Raw genomic sequence first — 21,122 nt, forward strand, 5'->3', positions numbered from 1 at the left:
TAGTGTGTCTTCACAGTTTCATAGCTGCCTATTATCATCATTATTACCATAGTGCCAAGGAGCCCCAATCATAGACCAGGAGCTCATTGCATTAGGTGCTGCACAAACAACAAAAGGACAGTCCCTGTCCCCAAGGGACTTACAATTTAAGTATAAGGCAAGAGAACAGATGGGTACAGACTAATCAACAGGGAGTACAAGTAAACAGTGAGACAATACTAGGCAGCCTGATAGGTCATGACTAACTATTGTCAAGTTTTTTGTAGGTATCACAGCAAAGGAGAGCTTTAAGGAGTGCTTTGGGGGAGGAAAGAGAGTTAGTTTTGCAAACATTTACAGAAAGCTCTTTCCAAGCATGAGTTTGAGAAAGTACACAAAGGTGCTTGTCTGAGAATTTAACAAGTGGGGCAATTTAACAACTAGGCCAATCGGAGGCAGGAATCGACCCTTTAGTACTGAATTGAGAGGCTAGGTAGACACCATGGTAATGAGCACATTAGATTCTAAGCTTCCCCCTGCAATAAAACTTTATAGTATATATCAATGCCAAAAACTGTATAAAAATGTATTCTAAGATTCTGAGACACTTAAAAGCTCACTCCGCTCTGGCAAAAGTATTAAGCAGGCTATACCCATCTCACCCAAGCTCATACACATCCCTTCCTAAAACCATTACAGAAATGGTGCACTCTAAGACCTGTGAAAAAAACAGTTTCAGAAACATACCTAGAAACTTTGGTTTACATTTGCTGATAAATTCCTCTCTCAATTTTTCTGAAGAAAATCTTAAAATCCCAAATCCCTCATTACAGACAATAATTAAACCATAGATCTTTTAAGACAACAAGCATGGTACATTTTAACAATTTCAATAAAACCGTTCTTGCTTTTGGCTAAAAGTTGAATCAATCAATCTAAGGAGATAAATGTGAACTTCTGATAGTACTGCAAAGTTTATTATGATACAGACTGCGTAACACTGGACTCCACAATGAAAAAGAAAGGATTCGGCTTGCCTTGTGAAATTAAAATAAGCATTTGTGTATGCAGATTTGGAACTTCATGTTCTGACTACAGACAGAGCAATAAAAACAGCTTTCTAAGCCATTAATTTCTGCACAGCTGACTTCTGCTGAACAATGCTGATTATTGAAAGCATGAGGGACATTCCAGTGGAGAAGGCTGGCATTTCTAATATCTAAACCAAGCCAACACAGTAACAATGACATCAACACTACCACTGCTTTAAACCCTTTGGCTCATAAATGTCAAATATTTAAAATTATATTTAATGAGATTGTGATTCCATATGATGAGATTAAGTTACTCCACTGCTTTAAAAAAGAAAATCGCAAACCACATTGAATATTTGCTTGCTTGTTTCCTAAGGCAATGAGAGTAAAAGACAGCTCCACAGCAATATTAATAAACCATAACCATGTTTTTTCACAGCTGAAATCATAAAAGTCACACCATTTTTAACACCATGAAGATTTCCATCACCAAACACAGTGGATACTAGAAGTATCCATGACATTGGCCTTTTTCCTCTCCAACGCCTCAGAAATGTATGAAGATTAGCATATTCAGTTCACTGAAAAAGTATTTGTTTGTTACTAATATTGCCAAAATTAGCTGAAGACTAAACTGTAAACATAAATAAGTGTGACAACATGATCAGCCATGCAATGCTAACAGCATCTAGTTGTACTACAAATGGAATTGACTGGATTTGCTGCTTCTAATATGATGTTTCTTCCCATTTTAGTAGGATTGTATAAAGCAATATAGAAAGCACCAAAAAAAGTGTTTTAACTAGAGTACCCTTTTAAAAAGGGTTCTCTCATCCTGGTCATGAATTTGGAGGTCATTATATCAACAGCTGATGGGCCACTAAATATTTTGCCAATGCTGAAAGAGCAGTTAAATATACATTTCATCCTTACTAGTTCTCTGTGGTACAGTTTGCTCTCAGTTTGCAGTGGATAAAACATGTTGCTTTAAAAGATCACACTTTAAAAAAAAAACCTGGAGAAGTGTGACAGTTCAAAGGCTAAATAAATGAGGACATAGTAGCAATATATAAAAAATTTACAATATGGAGAAAATAAATCCAGTGATCCTATTTATCCCTTCTCATTATGCAAGGAAAAGGGTCAATGAAAATGAAAGGCAGCCACCTTAATTAAAAAAAAAAAAAAGAGACAACCATAACCCATAGAACACAATGCCTCAAAACAGAGGCCAACAGTTTTGTACATAAGAACAGCCATCCAGGGTCATACCAATGGTCCATCTAGCCCAGTATCCTGTCTTCCGACAGTGGCCAGTGCCAGGTGCTTCAGAGGGAATGAACAGAGCAGGCAGACAGTCATCAAGTGATCCCTCCCCTATCATCCACTTCCAGCTTCTGGCAAGCTGAAGCTGTGGACACTCACAGCATGGGGTTGCATCCCTGATCATCCTGGCTAACAACCATGGCTTGACTTATCCTCCATGAATTTATCTAGTTCTTTTTTGAACCCTGCTTTAGTTTTGTCTGTCTTTCACAACATCCCCTGGCAATGAGTTCCAAAGGATAATTGTGTGTTGTGTGAAGAACTACTTGTTTGTTTTAAACCTACTGCCTATTAATTTCATTGGGTGACCCCTAATTTGTGTGTTATGTGAAGGAGTAAATAATAGTTCCTTATTCACTTTCTTCACACCAGTCAAGATTATATAGACCTCTATCATACCCCTTTTAGTCATCTCTTTTCCAAACTGAAAAGTCCCAGGTTTTTTAATCTCTCCTCATACCAAAGCTGTTCCATACCCCTAATCATTTTTGTTGCCCTTCTCTATCTTTTCCAATTCTAATGTATCTTTGAGATGAGGCGACTAGTAGGATCAAAAAGGATTATACATATAACAAGAACACCCACTGTTATATTTTATTGGTTAAAGTTTTAGGGGATACAAATACTCATGATTCAATGCATAAGCCAACCTCTCATTGAATGGGATTAAGAAAATATTGCCACTATCCCACTTGGCAATTTATTAAGACACTGTCCAGTACAATGCTCCTTGTACATTCCTCTGAAGCATCTAGTACTGGCCACTGTCAGTCAGGATACTAGACTAATGTACCACTAATCCAAATGTACATGTGTAAGGTCCAGGTAGCCAACTGTACTGGTTCTTGTTAACCAAACAGTGTAACAAAGCTTTGCAAGTTATGCTGTGGAATTTCCTAAAAGAAAATTGCCTTAATTGTGGCTTTTCATCCAACTGATTCCAGCTAAACAGCCATATAATCAAGATTTCATTTCTAAAATTAGTGTCTACCCTTATTTGAATACCATCCTTAAACTAAAATATTTGTGGGTATTAAATAGGTGCTGATAAATTGACTTACTATAATCAATGTTTGTCAGTATGTACTGAAGCTACAGTATCACAGCAAGAGTGGGAAAATGTAGAATTTACTAGAGGGATAATGTATATCACTGTTTACAGTGACCTCTCAGACTGGAAAAAGCACGCAGAACCTTACATTTCTATGTTAATGGTTCAAAATGGTCTAGAACAAGGGTCTCAAGCACGCGGCCCGCGGAGTTATTTCCTGCGGCCCATCAAACTCCCCTCACCTTCCCCCACCTCTCCCCCCGAGTGCACCACATCCCTGCTACTCCACCTACCTTCCAGCACTTCCCGCTGCCAAACAGCTGTTAGGCGGTGCTCAGGACTTTCCAGGAGGGAGGGGAGAGCAGCAGGGATGCAGCGCACTCAGGAGAGCAGGCAGAGAAGAGGCGAGGCTGGGGGTTTGTGGAAGGGGTGGAAAGAGGTGGGGGCTCATGGACTAGACAAGCAGTCTGAGGTATGAAATTCAGCATGTACGATTCTTTGCTGTGAGTAGTTGGGAAGAATGTTTGTTAAAAGTGGCAACGTATTTTGTATGAATAGTTACTTTAAAAAGTTCCTGCCATTACAGCTATGTTGATAGACTGTTAGTGTAGATCATCATCAGTGTTACTGACCATATAAGGAATAGTTACAGGTGTTTATATTTTATTAAAACCCCTCTTCGCATTACAGTTTTTAAAAACAGGTTTCAGAGTAACAGCCGTGTTCGTCTGTATTCGCAAAAAGAAAAGGAGTACTTGTGGCACCTTAGAGACTAACCAATTTATTTGAGCATAAGCTTTCGTGAGCTACAGCTCACTTCATCAGATGCATACTGTGGAAAGTGTAGAAGATCTTTTTATATACACGCAAAGCATGAAAAAATACCTCCTCCCACCCCACTCTCCTGCTGCTAATAGCTTATCTAAAGTGATCACTCTCCTTACAATGTGTATGATAATCAAGTTGGGCCATTTCCATCATATACATTGTAAGGAGAGTGATCACTTTAGATAAGCTATTAGCAGCAGGAGAGTGGGGTGGGAGGAGGTATTTTTTCATGCTTTGCGTGTATATAAAAAGATCTTCTACACTTTCCACAGTATGCATCCAATGAAGTGAGCTGTAGCTCAAGAAAGCTTATGCTCAAATAAATTGGTTAGTCTCTAAGGTGCCACAAGTACTTCTTCAGTTTTTAAAAAGTTAATATATTGATTTTAATAGCATACTATATTACTCTTCTTTTTTTCATTTTTGACTATAATGTTATATCATTGTATGAAAAGGTTTCAGTGATGTGGCCCTCGGGCCAATGTACTAATCCTCATGGTGATTTGAGTTTGAGATCCCTGGTCTAGAACTATAGTGTCAAAATGCCATTACCAGTCAATGGCTCTCTAGCCCTTATGGGAAAGAAACTGGTGATCTCCCCAGCCCATTCCCTAGTAAGCCAACACAGACTCTACTAAGATAACCAAAGGTAGGCAAGATACCAGGGTTTGCTATTTTAGCCTAAAGAGAATTTTTTTAAAGCTGTCACTAACTGGCTTTGGTAAGAAACCACCCTTACCACCATTACTTCTTTCACAGCTCAGCATATCTCTGAATTAAAACTCAAATATGTCAGTTTCCATTAGTTAATTTCAAAGCTAGATAGAAATGTTCTTGAGATATTTTCACACTGTCAACATTAACAGTACCATTTCATATCCACTAAGCTATTGATTACATTCACCTATCCATACTTCACAAATTACCAACATGCAATATACATAAGAAATCGATGGCAGTGGCTATTGACAATCACATGCATCTGGATTAAAAAGTTCAGTGATCCCAGAAGTTTAAAACAACAACACTGGGCTTGCTTCCTCTAGGAAAGAGTCACTAAGAACTGCTTAAATTCACATTATCTCTAATTACACGTTTAACACTGAAAAAAATAGTTCTAATTGAAGTTCTTCTATGCCATTCATATCCAAGGACACTGTAAATGAGAATAAGAGCACAAAGCAAAGTACTTTTTGTTACAAATAAATTCTACGTGCCAGTTTTTCTTACTTGACAAATCAATGCCATGCTAGATGAGATGAAAAATATGAAATGAAGATTTCACCTTAATCTTCTTATTCTTTCTACTTAGGAAGCAAACTAAAAACCGTAGTAAACTACATCAAAGATGTATAATCGAGAAAGAAAAAAAAAATCCACTTAGACCCTTTTCAAGCTTACCTGCACTTGTTCTGTGGAGCTGCTACTGAGTTCATCTCCAGATTCTGAATCCTGATGGACTTTTTCTGAGCTTTCCCCTGCTGAATCACAGGACTGTTCATGTGAGAAGCTGGTCTTCTCTATTTCCATGAGTTCTGGACAAGTGAAATGGCCCACACACAGAGACCTGTACTGGCTGGAAACCTTTGGGGACTGCAACTCACTGTTAAGTTTTCCATTATTTTGGGCAAGGTCCAGGCTCAGGCCAAGATTTTGACCTGGGCTACTATCTGGGCCCAGATTCTGATTGGCATCACGAACCAGACCAGACACTTGAACTGGAGAGGATTTTCCAAAACTAGAAAGCTCTGGAGACTTGTTCACATTTTCTGTCGACTTCTGTAAACTATGCATCAGTTTCAAAGAGCTATTTGGCAGACCACCTGATTGTTTAACAGGTGGCATTAGTGCTTTTCGTGTTACTTCTTTCACATACTGTGCTGGCACATAGAAGGGCTTGGAATTTTCATCCCTTTTGACTTGCCACCAATCATCATTAGTCTTTTTCACTAAAATGTATCTCTCCCCTTGTTTTATCACAATCTTTTTATCCTTTGCCTCATACTCATAATCATACTCTACTTCAATGTACAGTGGTCCTGGGAGGATCTTTCCAGCTTTGTCAGCCATCTCTATCTGAAAGAGATATTCACCTTTCCAGGCGAAAGGTAAGGCACATCATGACTTGTTTTTTCTGTTTGTATCCATAGAGCTATAAGAAAAACAAAAACAAAAGTCAATTGCCTAAAATGTCTGAGGAAAAAGTGGTTTCAAAATTAATACCACATATTGCATTAATTATCTAAGTCTTTCGACAAGTAGTAACAGTTTGATAAGAAAACTAAGATCATATCTGAGACCCTATTTATGAAAGTAAAACAATGGAAACCATGATCTCTAGGATTGCCAACTGTAATTGCACAAACCCAAACACCCTTGCCCCCCCCGCCCCACCCCTTCTCAAAGGCCATGCCCCCCACTCACTCCATCCCACCTCCCTCTGTTGCTTGCTCTCCCTCACCCTCCCACACTTTCACCAGGTTGGGGCAGGGGGTTGGGGGGCAGGAGGGGGTGCAGGCTCTTGGGAGGGGGTGCAGGCTCTTGGGAGGGGTTGGGGTGCAGGCTCTGGGCTGGGGCAGGAGGGGGTGAGGGCTCCGGCCAGGCGGTGCTTACCTCTCGTGGCTCCCAAAAGCAACCAGCACATCCCTCTGGCAGCGGCTCATAGAGAGGGGGGCCAGGAGGTCTCCACACACCGGCACCGCCCACAGGCACCACCCCCACAGCTCCCACTGGCCACGGTTCCCGGCCAATTGGAGCTGCAGAGTTGGCACGGGGGGGGGGGGGGGAAGAGGAGGAGAAGAGAACACATGGAGATCCCCTGGGCCCTCAAGGGGCCGCAGGGACATGCGGGCTGCTTCCGTGAGCGGTGTGGAGCCAGGGCAGGGAGGGAGCCTGCCTTTGCCCCACTACACCGCCGGACTTTTAGCACCTAAAATCTCCTGGTTTGGCTTCAGTAGCCTCCAGGAGATAGAGTTTGATTCCAGAAGAGTCCCTGAGAAACCAGAAGGATTGGCAACCCTAGCCACAACTTCTACCCTCCTATGCTCATGACCCTCTTACTATCTGCAAGCTACCTATTAAGCCTATTGTTTCTGTTACTTAGCAAAGAAGATCAGTGGTTTTTTTAGCTCGAGTCAATCGCTTGCTTACGTACAAGCTTAAAATTCTTCATGGAACAGTGCGACTTCTCCTATAATTAAGTCTTCAGAAGGAGACGGGCTGGTTTGCTTATTTTGCCGCCCTTTCTCTGGTCCCAAGAAGTCCTCTGAGGCCCCTTTCAGAGTTCCCAGAATTACTCATTAGTCCCCTTAATCGTTCTCCCCCCACACCAACAAACTTGTGACAGGCCAGCAATCCTTGCAAGGATGGCTTGATGATACTCCATTCAAGGGCTACTAACACCTCTTCTGTATTGGCCAAATAGATCCCTCTACAAGGAACTCTCTCCCTTCCACATGCAGAGCATAATGCCTCCACTCAGGCTTTCATAATGGAGCAACTGGCCTGCTTGCAGATTTAAGTGTGCTTTACCAACATCCATGACACCATTAATTAGGATTGTTATTTGCTCATCTCTCTCTAAATGATATTTTAAATTCCCAATCTAGTTTTTGGGTTTTAGCCCAGTTAGAAGCAGTTAAAAACATCCACAATTTAATTTGTTGGGATTTTTTAAAGCACTCTCTAATTACTTACCTCACAAGACAGTGTGGCACAACCCAGATAGAGCTAGAAGGGAAGGGGACAAAACAAACAAGAGAACACTGGAAATAGAGTAAGAGGACAGAACCAACAAGAAATGTGGAAGGAGGGTAATGAGCAAACAATAAGCCTTTTTTTTTATTTTCTCATGTTTAATTCTTTTAACTATCTAATTTGATGCATGTATTCTACAGAAAATTTGGAAAGGGCTTTCAGTCTCTCATAGTCCAGGCAATATAACCAAATATATATCTGCCCTTGCACTCTGTTTAATAGTCCTGTTATAGCATTAGTCATAATCCAGTGACAATTTGAGTTCCAAAGAGCAACTGATGATAATTTAGTCTGGCCACCGCATAAAAAATTAGTAACAAGAAATTTTAAGATTAGCATTAGACAAAGATTAACACACATTAAAAGAGAGCAGAAAGTCTAAAAACCAATGCTAGCTTCTTTAAAATACTTGTTTTAAAAAGTAAAAAGTATAAAATAATGTATAGTTTATTGAACACACTGCTTAGGGAATAGAAATTCTTTAAGAAACTTTGAGCTCCTGAAAGCCCCAAGCCTGCAATCAGAACTGCATGGGCTTACCCCTGTAAGAGAATGAAATCAATGCAACTCTACACTGACATGGGTCCATCCATACAGACGTGACTGCAGGATTGGAGCCTAATTATGCAAACATAGGAAATTTTAATAAGGGAAGCGGGCTCTTCTAATGAGCAAAACAACACAAATCCTTTTCCCTTTGCCAGTTTGGCTAATTGTAACTCTGATCCTTCAATGTATTGTGCACCTTTATTTCCTATTAAACTTCCAATGTGGTTGAAAGAGCTAAGTTCATAGTAGTGAGGTCCATAAGGAGCCACTGGTGCTTAAGCAAGTATCTTTTTCTACAATCCACCTTCTTCTGCTTCACCCTGAAATGTCATGAGAGTGACTTTTTAATTACAGTCATTTCCAGTGCAAAAACAGCATCATAAACTTAGAATTATGATTTTATTGGGGGACTTGACAGAATAAAAAGATATTATGTTCAGGCAAACAAAACTGAAAAAGAGCACAAAAATACTGCCTAAGATTGTGCGTGTAGATGTTCTGCTTATAAAGTACATGTCTGTGTCAGTGTTAAAGTTTCTATCAAAATTATATGGTTTTGATTAAAAAGTGAATAGCTTTTATGCTATTCCATCAAAGTAGAGGTCTTACAGCAAAGGAACTCGGATCACCTGTTACCTTTCCTCAGCTGCACAGCTCCAATCTCCACATGTAATTTTTTTCCCCCTCTTTGCCCTTCTGCTTGCAGCTTCAGACTTCCATTATGAATTCTTGGTGTTTTGGCTATGACTTACATATGTTTAAGGAATATCTTGCTTCCTGTCCCAGCTTCCAGCAAATTCTTACCCTCAGCCCAATTTCAAAATCTTCTCACAGGAATATTCCATTTTTAAAATTATTAAATCTTACTGTTCCTAGTGCTTCTTCCAAGCTGACTGCTTGCTCCCTTTCACAGCAGCTAACTGCTGCTCCCTGCTTCAAGGTAACACCTGACAGAAACTGCTGTTATCATTTTATGTTGCACCCCACCATCACAAACAGCTAAACTTCACATAAGAAGCCAAAATGCTTAACGTTATTTCAAGATGGAAACTGATACAAGCTACTGTCCCTGCTTTAAAAAAAAAAAGTTCACAGTATTATGGGAGCAGAGACAAACTACAAGTCAACAATCCTGAAGAGAGTTCAATCCCACCACTCTATTATCAGTATCAGAGTCTCATGTCCCATTTCTTAAGGAAAGGAGAGGGATGGCAGCTCTCATCATCATTCACATTGCAGTATGTTTAAGTCAAAGGACCTGCATTAAGCACCCCATGAAGGTTTCTGCAGTAGTCTGAGTACCACGGACTATCAAGACAGAAAAGGAAATTATCATGTTAATTATTATCAGTGCATTCCATATTAGACTGAGCCATTAATGCAGGTTTATAAGATGCTCATGTCAAGATCAAGCTAGTAAGTAAGACCCATTTCTGTCTGTCACAGTGAAAGGCAATAGGGATGCCTGGAACTCGGTTTCCCACCAACAGGATGAGTGGATCCTGTGAATGCTCAACATCAAAATAATTCAATGCTCTTTATCACACGTACCCAAAATGCAATAGATTGCCACTAGTACTCCTCTTCTTTGTATATATACACTTAGAGACTAACCAATTTATTTGAGCATAAGCTTTCGTGAGCTACAGCTCACTTCATCGGATGCATTCAGTGGAAAATACAGTGAGGAGATTTATATACACACAGAACATGAAAAAATGGGTGTTATCATCACTCTCCTTACAGTGTGTAACACCCATTTTTTCATGTTCTGTGTGTATATAAATCTCCTCACTGTTTTTTCCACTGAATGCATCCCATGAAGTGAGCTGTAGCTCATGAAAGCTTATGCTCAATAAATTGGTTAGTCTCTAAGGTGCCACTGGTAGTCCTTTTCTTTCTGCAAATACAGACTAACACGGCAGCTACTCTGAAACCACACATTGTATATACAGTCATTCTTATGAACACTACCACAGAAGACAGACTTTCTGAACTATAGTAGCACCACTAGTGGATTCTTACCTTAGTAAAGGATTCTGATTTAATTTGTGCCCTTCCAAGGATCTGAATGCCCATCTTCTGATACTTCAATGTAAGGAAGTATTGTCAAATCTCAATGATAAAATTTTAGTTATCCTTTCCAAACAAGTAATGCTAGTGTAGTCTAGAAGCGAGCATATACGAATGGAGTTAAGAGTTCCTGAATTATTCCTGACTTTGTCACTGTCTAAAGTGATATAGTTGGTCAAGTTTTGAACTTCTCTGTCACTCGGTTCCTCCCCGCAACCCCCACCCATACTCGGTAAAATGATAATACATTCCCACTATGGTAAAGTGCTTTGAGATCCTCAGAAAGAAAGTGCAGTGTATGTGTTTTAAGTATTACTTGAAGCAACCTCCTCTACATGTACACCTGTAGGCTTTGATATTTGAATGTATCGGGAAATCTGATTCACGAGATTAATGTTACTGAATGGATCCCCACTGATCACACTGTAGTCAGTAAGAAAATTCACCATTGACAACAGGACCGAGATCAGCATCTATACTTGTTTCTTTGGTCAAAGAAAGCCTGGGTGCCAGAGTGCATTTAAAAGACTGACAACATACTTGCAGTCTGGCAGTAATTAAGTTCCCGCACTCTACATGGCATTTGTGCCATCCTAAAGTGATGTACCATGCAGAATACAATTATACTACCTATATAACAGGAACTGAAGTAGTTAAAATATATTAAGTTAGATTTTTAAAATTAAGAACTCATGCAGAGAATCTTTTAGGTCACCCATTTCCTGGGGGAAATGGAACACTTCTCAACACAGAGATAGTGATTGTGTTGTGATAGTGAATCCGTTAAATTCTGTTAGGACATACTCAATATTGGGTAGGTTTTATGACTTGCTGAAAGGAAAAAAGCCCTCTCCTAGCCATGATTCAGGGGCCTCAGGTCCAAAATTTAGAGTCTCTCTCATAAAGACTTCTCCAATTTTAATGGAATAATGGGTTTATGATGACAATTCCCTCACTATCAGACACATACCCCTACCAGAAGAGATTCATCCATAAATCTAGGGCCTTGTCTAAGCACAAATTTGCACTAATATAACTAAAGTTTCTTTTTTAAACCAGTTTACTTAAAATTGGTATAAATTTGCATGTAAACACTTTTAGATTGTTTAATAGTAGTTTATTTCAGTTTAGCAAAACTCTAAAAAAAATTTAATCTACACTGAAACAAGGCTCTCAAACTAAAATAAGTGTGACTACACAGACTTGCACAAGTTTAAACTGATTTTAAACCACACCTTTAGTTAAATCTGTGCAACTTTCAGATAAGGCCTGAAATAAGTACTCTATATAGCTCAGCTACTTCCCCAGATTCCACAGCACCTCCCATCTTGAAATATCAGCACTATGCTACACAAAGAACAAAGATCTCCCCATGTGTGGTTGCTGGGTTGCTGTCATAGCAGTTAGTGCAGTTGTGTATTGACTGCATTTCTAAGCTTCTATGAACTGGACTCCTTTCCCAAGAGTTGTTTGGGGAATATCAGAAAAGGTTTTACAAATACTTAGATTTTTAGGAGTATTTTTGAAGAACTACTGTTAAGACATTTTAATTTACAATACAGTCAAGAAACTGAGGTTCACACATTTCACCTCTCAAAAAGGTTAACTGAACCATGAAAAACTAAAACCAAACAATAGCCACTGTTTATGTGATCCACACAGAAACAATGGTTTGGTTCTTGTACCACCTCTGCAATAGATATTTCATTGAAAAGCATTATTCCCTACAGCTACAATGAATACATTAATGATATTGCTGCACAAACTAGAAAGTCAGCCACAGAAACCATATTTGAGAACATTTGTCAAATTCTTACCAACTGAAGGCCAAATGAAATATAAAATCCACCCAATTATCTCTACATAGTAGATGTTTTTCCCCTTGAATTTGCCCTTTCAGCACCTCAAAAATATTTGCTCCAACAGCATTTCTTGAATATGGTCCCAGGATATACTTAGTTTGGGGACAGAATTAAACCCTTTGTGTAATTCTTATTATATCAGGATGAATTTAGTATTTTATTCAAATTTCTCCAATGAGGCACTATTTCTTATTTTTCATGATTAAAAACAAAAAATTAGCTGATCATTCTTTCAAGCTTTTCGATAGATTCAGAGACTGAGGGAAATAACAAAGGAAGTCGGCAATATATTCTGCATTTTGTAAGTGTTCATGTTAGAAGCAGAATTTGAAGAAATCCTCTACAATATCCAAAGAGCTACTTCTTTTTTTAAAGTTTCAGAGTAGGTCATCACAGAATCTCCCAAGTCCATACTTTCTATAAGACAATTTTCCCTCACATCTGCCCTGTTAGAAATGAACTTCAGATACTGAAGTTCATCAGAACAGTTTTGCTTGACAACATGCATCAGTTTATTTGTACAGAATTTTAGGCAAAATCATTTCAAGCTAGCATGCACATATATATATGAAACACAAACAGCTAATGTGGACAGTAGGAACTTGCAGGCCCTTTAAAAAACAGATCTAATCCTCTACCCCCTTCCTCAGACATAAACCATCATTAGTATTAGGAAACAAATGTAATTCCCAAGCAGAATAAGCCCCCCCCAAGCGTTTAGACTTCCATAAAAATTAAAAGCATAACAAGTAACCATCTAATTTCCTGATAATTGTCTATTAACTCAGCCTAGAGACTTCTGAGTACATGGTATATTTTAAATCATTGTCAAAGCAACTTTTAAAAGCCACTTTTCACCAACCGTAAATATTAATGAGCACGCAGCCTAACATCAGTCCCTTGCCTTTCACTGTGCACTTTTATGTTGTTGAGTAGAATGATAAGCTATAAATAGCTGAGCAAATCTGTGTCTGCACACTATGATTAAATCATACAAACAAGCAACATTCAAACTATTTTAGGGCATGTTAAGAGTCCACATTCAACATGGACAACTGAAAAATACAGTAATGGCTACCATCTCAATTAGCATTTAAGCTGTTTTGATCTGAGCCTTAGGAGTCGTTTTAACAGGTGAAACAAAATTACATTCATAGCTCCGTTGACTCATTTGTGAGCATATATATGTGCAGTGTATAAAAACACATACACAAAGGTCTACGAAAAACATACCGAACGGTACTGAGCACAGCCTGTGAAATGACCCTCACACACACACACACACAAAAACAACACTTCACGTTTTCAACACACGGAAGTCTTTCTCGGCCAGCTTCACAGCCTGGGCTAGGCAGCCCGCTTCTCGGTACAGGGGAGGCAGGGGGCTGCAGAGCGGGTGTCACTTGCTTTGCCCCCACCCAACCCCAGGAGGTCTGGGGGGACAGAACAAGCCAGCCCCGCACAGCACAGGTCTAGCGGCCCCTGGGCAACAGCGCAGGAGGGACCGGTGCCTTCACGCTTCCGGGCACAAGCCAGCCGCTGGCAGGAGCCAGGAAGAAACTTCCCGTATGGGCAGGTTATTCCGTAACTGCCCGTTATCGGGATCCTCGCAACCGGCTGGTCCCAGCAGCGGCCCAGGCGGCTCCCCAGCTCGGCCCCGCATGGCAGCCCCTGGGACCCCCGCCCTCGGGCCCCACAGGGGTGGGGGGCACACGGAGCCCAGGCTCCCCCAGGAACGGACTCGGGGGCACCGTCCGAGACCCGCTCCCGCCGCGGCCAGCCAGGGGGCGCCCCGGGAGGAGCCGCCTCCCACCAGCCAACGGGGCCACCCGCAGGGTCCCCGCGCTCCCCGGCTGCCCCCGAGCCGCCGCCGCCGCGCCCTGCCCCGCCGTAGCCCCCTGCGCAGAGCCGCCTTACCCAGGTAGGCGTCGAGTCCGCTCCCGCCTCAGCACGGCGGCTCCCGCCGCCGCCGCCGCCGCCGCCGCCTCCTTCTGGTGCAGTGGCCGCTCCCCCGGGGCACGGCGCGGCGTCAGCGCTCCCTCGTCACGTGCCGGGGGAGGGTGGCGCGAGGGACGTGGGGAGGAAAGGTGCCAGGGGGCGGGGACAGCTGGGCGCTTATGGGCAGCCTGGGGTGGGAGAGGAGCTGTGCGGGGTGGGGAGCTGGGGGAAGAGAGGAGCGGGGTGGGGAGGGGAGATGAGGGCGTGGGGAGATGGAGGAAGAGAGGAGCGGGGTGGGGAGGGGAGATGGGGGGTGGGGAGGGGAGCGGGGTGCGGAGGGGAGATGGGGGGTGGGGAGGGGAGCTGGAGGAAGAGGGGAGCAGGGTGGGAAGGGGAGATGGGGGGTGGGGAGCTGCGTGGGGAGGGGAGCTGGAGGAAGAGAGGGGATCTGGGTGGGGAGGGGAGCTGGGGGAAGAGGGGAGCGGGGTGAGGAGGGCAGTTGGGGTGGGGAGCTGGAGGAAGAGGGGAGCTGGGGGGGGTGGGGAGCTGGGGGAAGAGGGGAGCGGGGTGAGGAGGGCAGATGGGGTGGGGAGCTGGAGGAAGAGAGGGGAGCTGGGTGGGGAGGGGAGATGGAGAAGAGAAAGAACCTGGGGAAAGGAGATGAGCCAGGGTGGGGGTTGGAGGGGAGCTGGGTGTTGTGGGGCGGAGCAGCTTTGAGGAGGGAGAGGAGCTGGGCATTGTGGGGATCTGTGAGGGGCGGGGAGATGGAAGAGAGGGGAAGTGGTTGGCAAAGGGGAGCCAGTGGGATGGAGAGGTCAGAGCACAAGGTGTCCAGCCTTAGGTCTCGCTGCTGCTGGCCCAATACTGCCTTAGTCCCTGTTGCAGGGGGGAGTGAGGGGTTAGGTCAGCGGCATATTCACGCCTCTAGGCCGACAAAATTGCAGGGTTGGCAAATTTATAATAGCAGCCAGAGGCTGCTTCCCCTGGTGCCAGTTCGCGCCCCTGTCCCCGCCCCAACTCCACCTCTTCCCTGCCCCGTCCCTTTCCCAAATCCCCACCCTGGCCCCGCCTCCTCTCCTGAGTGCACCGCGTTCCCCCCTCTTCTTTCCTCCTTCGCGAACCTGTTTCTCGCACAAGCACTGGCAGGGAGCGGGGAGAAGCAGGGCCCGGCGGCGCGCTCAGGGGAGGATGCGGAGGTGAGCTGAGGGGGAGGGAGGCGGGGAGCTGCTGGGGGGGGTGGCGGCAATTATTTCAGGGCCTAGGGGTGGCAAAATCATTAATCCGCCACTGGGTTAGGGCATTATCTGGATGTGATATGACTCTCTTGGCACAAGACATCCAGTTGGACAAGTCCACGGCGGGGTTTTACCCTCTGTCTTGCTACCTTTAGGTGTTCTGTGATCTCCAAAACCCAGCGCACTGGAACTCACCCTCTCCTCATTCAAATTTCCCCATCATCCGGCTCACACACTGAGCTCAGGCAAATGCCCTCTGCACCCCAACATCCCATTAGAGATGGAGTAAGCTCTGAATAACTCACACGTCAGACACTCAATCTGTGCTAATTGCATAGTCTGCATCCCCCTGAGCATTTTGTTCTTTTTGTCCTTCAGATTGTAAAATCTTCTGGGAGGGTTTGGCCTTAACTTCTCAGTGCCTTGTACAGTGCGCAAGTACATTGTAAGTGTTTAATCAATAATAATAACCCCCAGTCTATCCAGCTCCCTCCCCAGGTTACCACCCATTTTGCATGATCCACGTTTTAACGAGGAGATCTTTGTCCTATAGCATATCCCAACTTCGCTGTGTCAAAATAATGCACATTTCCCCAATCAGCGAAACTCAAAAAAAGTTTTATCCTTGTCTAGCAGTAGGGGCTAAGTAAATGCTGACCCCCGGACCATTAAGCTTCTGATATCTTTAGCTAATGTAAGCCCTGATTTTAGCCAGGAATGTAGATAATAATGTTAAATTGGCAAACACATACACTGTTTAATCCATTCTGCCATCCTTCTTCTTGCAGTATCCCTATAATCTGTCAAAGTAATCCTGATACCGCTATGCACACAATAAGATCACTCACTAGCACAGATGGTAGTATAAAATATAGAGATCTCTATGTGTGGTTAAAAAAGCCTGATAAAGAGCAAAGAAAATCTGCACCATTTTTGGAAATGCACCCTTCACTACGTAATTATGTACACACACCCACGATTTCAGAAAATCATCTCCCTGCAGTCACTTCACTGGCTTCGTGTTAAGCAACCAAACATTTCTAAAATTGTAGCCTCATCAATCTCCAATTCACTGCAAGTCCCCCTGCCCACTTCTTATATCATGGGACTACTTTCATCATATGCTGCCTTTGACACGAGGGGTATATTTTTCCATACATGACATGTGGCTATAGCAACCTTAGTCACTTCATCCCCATGTGGTTTAAAAATTGATTGTCAGTTCAATCACTCTAGCCTGGGTGACCTTGAAAATCTAAGACTTAAACACTTATTTGTTCTGATTAGCATTGTTAAATATCTTATTTTAGAATTTTTCTGTGTTTCACTGCTAATTTTAACTTTAATTGGAAACCGCCACGGGCTACAGAACTCACAAACATCACCATCTAGGTTAAATCCTTATTATTACTGATGAAAATCTACAGAAGTCAAGGAATTTTAAATTAACCCACTTAAATAAGATTATTATTTTGAGTACACTGAAATGTGCTGGGTGTCTCACAAAAGCCAGTGAAGAGTTTGAAATCTAAATTAGAAAATGATGCAACAGATGGGGGTAAAAAATCTAAAAGGGAAGATGAAAGAGGCATGATTGGGGTAGCATTAATAAGATCACAGGTCTGCAAAGAAAGGACTTGATTAAATTTAAATTTATTTTATTCTACTTTTTGTTGTTAATTTTCCTCCCTCTAACTTCTGACTGGCAAGGCAGCAATGGTGAATTTTTAGGAGGGATTTGAATTGTGTTTTTGTAAATTTTGGATATTGTCATACTACAATTGACATTTGTAAATGTAGCTCAGCTTTCTAAATACATTTATAAAAGTCTTCTTTACTCTTTAGGAATTTAAGCCTCACTGAAGTCTATTGGTCTGATCCTTTGTGTTACTGAACAGTTTTCTTTGGGCTCTTGTTCTCTATTATAGCCACTTACGTTGTCCAAACTTTGCAGCTCTGAAAGCAAATGAAACTAGACCCTATCTTTACTGGCTAAACAACTGAATTTAAATCCTACTTAAGCACAGTTTGAATTTGGTTATAGACAAATGAGATTCTAACACAATTGGATTCCTGACCTAGCATGTACCCAGTGGGTCAGGCCATAGGCATAGTTTGACTTAGATATCGGGGGCTGTCAAGGTTCCTCCCCCACTCTGAACTCTAGGGTACAGATGTGGGGACCTGCATGAAAAACCTCCTAAGCTTATCTTTACCAGCTTAGGTCAAAACTTCCCCAAGGTACAAAATATTCCACCCGTCGTCCTTGGATTGGCCGCTACCACCACCAAACTAATACTGGTTACTGGGGAAGAGCTGTTTGGACGCGTCTTTCCCCCCAAAATACTTCCCAAAACCTTGCACCCCACTTCCTGGACAAGGTTTGGTAAAAAGCCTCACCAATTTGCCTAGGTGACTACAGACCCAGCCCCTTGGATCTTAAGAACAATGAACAATCCTCCCAACACTTGCACCCCCCCTTTCCTGGGAAATGTTGGATAAAAAGCCTCACCAATTTGCATAGGTGACCACAGACCCAAACCCTTGGATCTGAGAACAATGAAAAAGCATTCAGTTTTCTTACAAGAAGACTTTTAATAAAAATAGAAGTAAATAGAAATAAAGAAATCCCTCCTGTAAAATCAGGATGGTAGATATCTTACAGGGTAATTAGATTCAAAAACATAGAGAACCCCTCTAGGCAAAACCTTAAGTTACAAAAAAGATACACAGACTGATGAAGTGAGCTGTAGCTCACGAAAGCTCATGCTCAAATAAATTGCTTAGTCTCTAAGGTGCCACAAGTACTCCTTTTCTTTTTACAGACAGAAATAGTTATTCTATTCAGCACAATTCTTTTCTCAGCCATTTAAAGAAATCATAATCTAACACATACCTAGCTAGATTACTTACTAAAAGTTTGTTTCTCTCCTTCCTCCCAGCTTTTGAAAGTATCTTGTCTCCTCATTGGTCAGTTTGGTCAGGTGACAGCGAGGTTACCTTTAGCTTCTTAACCCTTTACAGGTGAGAGGAGCTTTCCCCTGGCCAGGAGGGATTTCAAAGGGGTTTACCCTTCCCTTTATATTTATGACAGGGGCGAAAGGAGGACTCCTGTCAGGCCATCGGGGCCATGTGCAGGGGAACAAATTCTGCATCTGTCCTAGGTTTTCAGTTTTTTGTGGGAGCAATGTCACTTCTGACCCCTCCAAGCTATGCCAGTGGGTCAAGCAGGATTGTATTTGGGTGGCTAGCGCAAGCTACTGCCAACCTCACCACAGCCACACTACTGTTTTTACTGTGCTAGCTGGAACAGAGCTAGTGCATGTGGAGCACCGTCCTAGCTGCTGCGTAGACATACCCCCAGTGTGCATGGGGCCAATGATATGTTAAAACAATGCTCTAGTCTAGAGAGTATGACCTAGACTAAATCATCATTTTTTAACTCTGTTCTAGCTTAGTACAATCATGTCTATACTGGCGAACCAAACCGTATTAGAACCCTATTTGGCCAGAGTTTAAATTCTGATTAAGCAGGTTTTTATCTGATTGTTCAGCCAATTATTCCTGGGGGAATTCTGCACCAAAAAATTAACTATTCTGCTCCAAAAAAAATAAAAATTCTGAGCACAATATTTTAAAATTCTGCAAAATTCTGCATATTTTATTTGTCAAAATAACACAATATAATCACGCCGGTTTCAATTATTTTGGTCATTTATTTAAACTACAATATAATGGATGGCGAATGGCAGTGGGGAGCACTGGAAGAAATCCCCAAACCTCCTGTCTAATAATAATGTAGCTAGGTTTGACCCTTTATTTCTAGTTATTAGTCAAGAAATATAAGCAACCATATGTTCAGTGTTACATGATAGGCAACTGAAGAGCAACTGAGGGCTGGGGAATCAAATTCACAATTTATATTGGCTACTGACCATCTCCAGAAAGGTCATTAGCAAACAGTTCATGGAGCATATTTTGATAGGAAATGTTTTCAATCCAAAAATTTAGACCAGTTCTAATCACTAAAGCACCATAAACATTTATAAGCCATACTGTCGTTTACAATAAGACTCCTTTACACCACTCTGGCAATGTACACGTGTTTAAAACTTGTACACGTGTTTTATACTCCTGAGGGATTCACAAAGACAATGGGAACAATTCACAAAGCAGACAGGCTGCTACATTCTGCTCTGCCTGAGGGGACAGAGCCTCCCCCATGCCTACCTCCTCAGAAACACCCCCAAAACCCTGTCCCTCCATGCTGAGCATGCCACAATAGCACGCAAGAGGGACAGAATGTCTTTCTCTTTCACATGCACGACTGTCCAGCCCCCTTTTTCCCCCCGCCCTGGAGGTGATTTATGGCTCTACTGGCTATTCCAGGCACCCAAACCAACCTGCCTGCACTGCCTGAGAGGGGCGCATGACTGCTCTTGAGGCTTCCCTTTGCTTCCGTGTCAGAAGTCACTTATCTGTGGGGGACATGAATTCTGTGCATGCGCAGTGATGCAGATTTCTCCAGGAGTAGCCAATGTAGATAGCCCTTAAGGTGACCTGCAAAGGAAATGGGAATTGTGCCATTTTTTTCTTTCCTGTGATAAAAAGGCAGCCTGAAAGCTTTTGTTTTGTTTTTAAAAGGTAATTTTTTTCTTGTTTTTCACTTTGGGAATATCAGAAATATTAATTCTGGTCTTCCCAGGTTTTGTTTAATAACCCTTTGGAAATGTCATTTGTGGATTGTGAGCTTTTTCATCCCTTAATGGAAGAGATAGGGTGTTAAATTTTTAATAAAGACGTATCAGCTCATATGATCCTTCACTCTCACTGATCTTGGGAGACAGACCAGTCCTCGCTTACAGACAGCCCCCCAACCTGAAGCAAATACCAGCAACCACACAACAAAAACACTAACCCAGGAACCTATCCTTACAACAAAGCCCGATGCTAACTTTGTCCACGTATTTATTCAAGTGACACCATCATAGGACCTAATCACGTTAGCCATGCCATCAAGGGCTCATTCACCTGCACATCTACCAATGTGATATATGCCATCATGTGCCAGCAATGCCCCTCTGCCATGTACATTGGCCAGACCGGACAGTCTCTCTGCAAAAGAATAAATGGACACAAATCTGACATCAGGAATCATAACATTCAAAAACCGGTAGGAGAACATTTTATCCTCTCTGGCCACTCAGTAAAAGATTTAAGGGTGGCAATTTTGCAACAGAAAAGCTTCAAAAACAGACTCCAACGAGAAACTGCTGAGCTTGAATTAATATGCAAACTTGATACCATTAACGTGGGTTTGAATAGAGACTGGGAGTGACTGGGTTATTACACATATTGAATCTATTTCCTTAAGTATCCTCACACCTTCTTGTCAACTGTCTCAATGGACCATCTTGATTATCACTACAAAAGTTTTTTTCTCCTGCTGATAATAGCTCATCTTAACTAATTAGCCTCTCGCAGTTTGTAT

At 42.3% G+C, this 21,122-nt stretch overlaps 1 protein-coding gene across 8 annotated transcripts in view; it reads right to left on the reverse strand.

The window, feature by feature from the left end:
* The window catches only part of ARHGAP12 (Rho GTPase activating protein 12), a 142,138-nt gene extending 127,652 nt beyond the window's left edge, over nucleotides 1–14,486 (reverse strand). For 7 of the 8 annotated variants that reach the window (XM_048837746.2, XM_048837745.2, XM_048837742.2 and 4 more), the window contains exons 1-2: nucleotides 14,376–14,486; nucleotides 5,620–6,370 (exon numbers count right to left, since the gene is read on the reverse strand). In XM_048837746.2, coding sequence (XP_048693703.1) covers nucleotides 5,620–6,288 — 669 coding nt within the window. In that variant the 5' untranslated portion in view covers nucleotides 6,289–6,370; nucleotides 14,376–14,486. Of the gene's footprint in view, nucleotides 1–5,619; nucleotides 6,371–7,914; nucleotides 7,933–14,375 lie in introns of those variants that run through there. The other variant, XM_075125965.1, reaches the window with a different exon arrangement.
* Between the last annotated feature and the right edge of the window lie 6,636 nt (nucleotides 14,487–21,122).

The sequence above is a fragment of the Caretta caretta genome, chromosome 2, assembly GCF_965140235.1.
Source record: "Caretta caretta isolate rCarCar2 chromosome 2, rCarCar1.hap1, whole genome shotgun sequence".
Taxonomy (NCBI): domain Eukaryota; kingdom Metazoa; phylum Chordata; order Testudines; family Cheloniidae; genus Caretta; species Caretta caretta.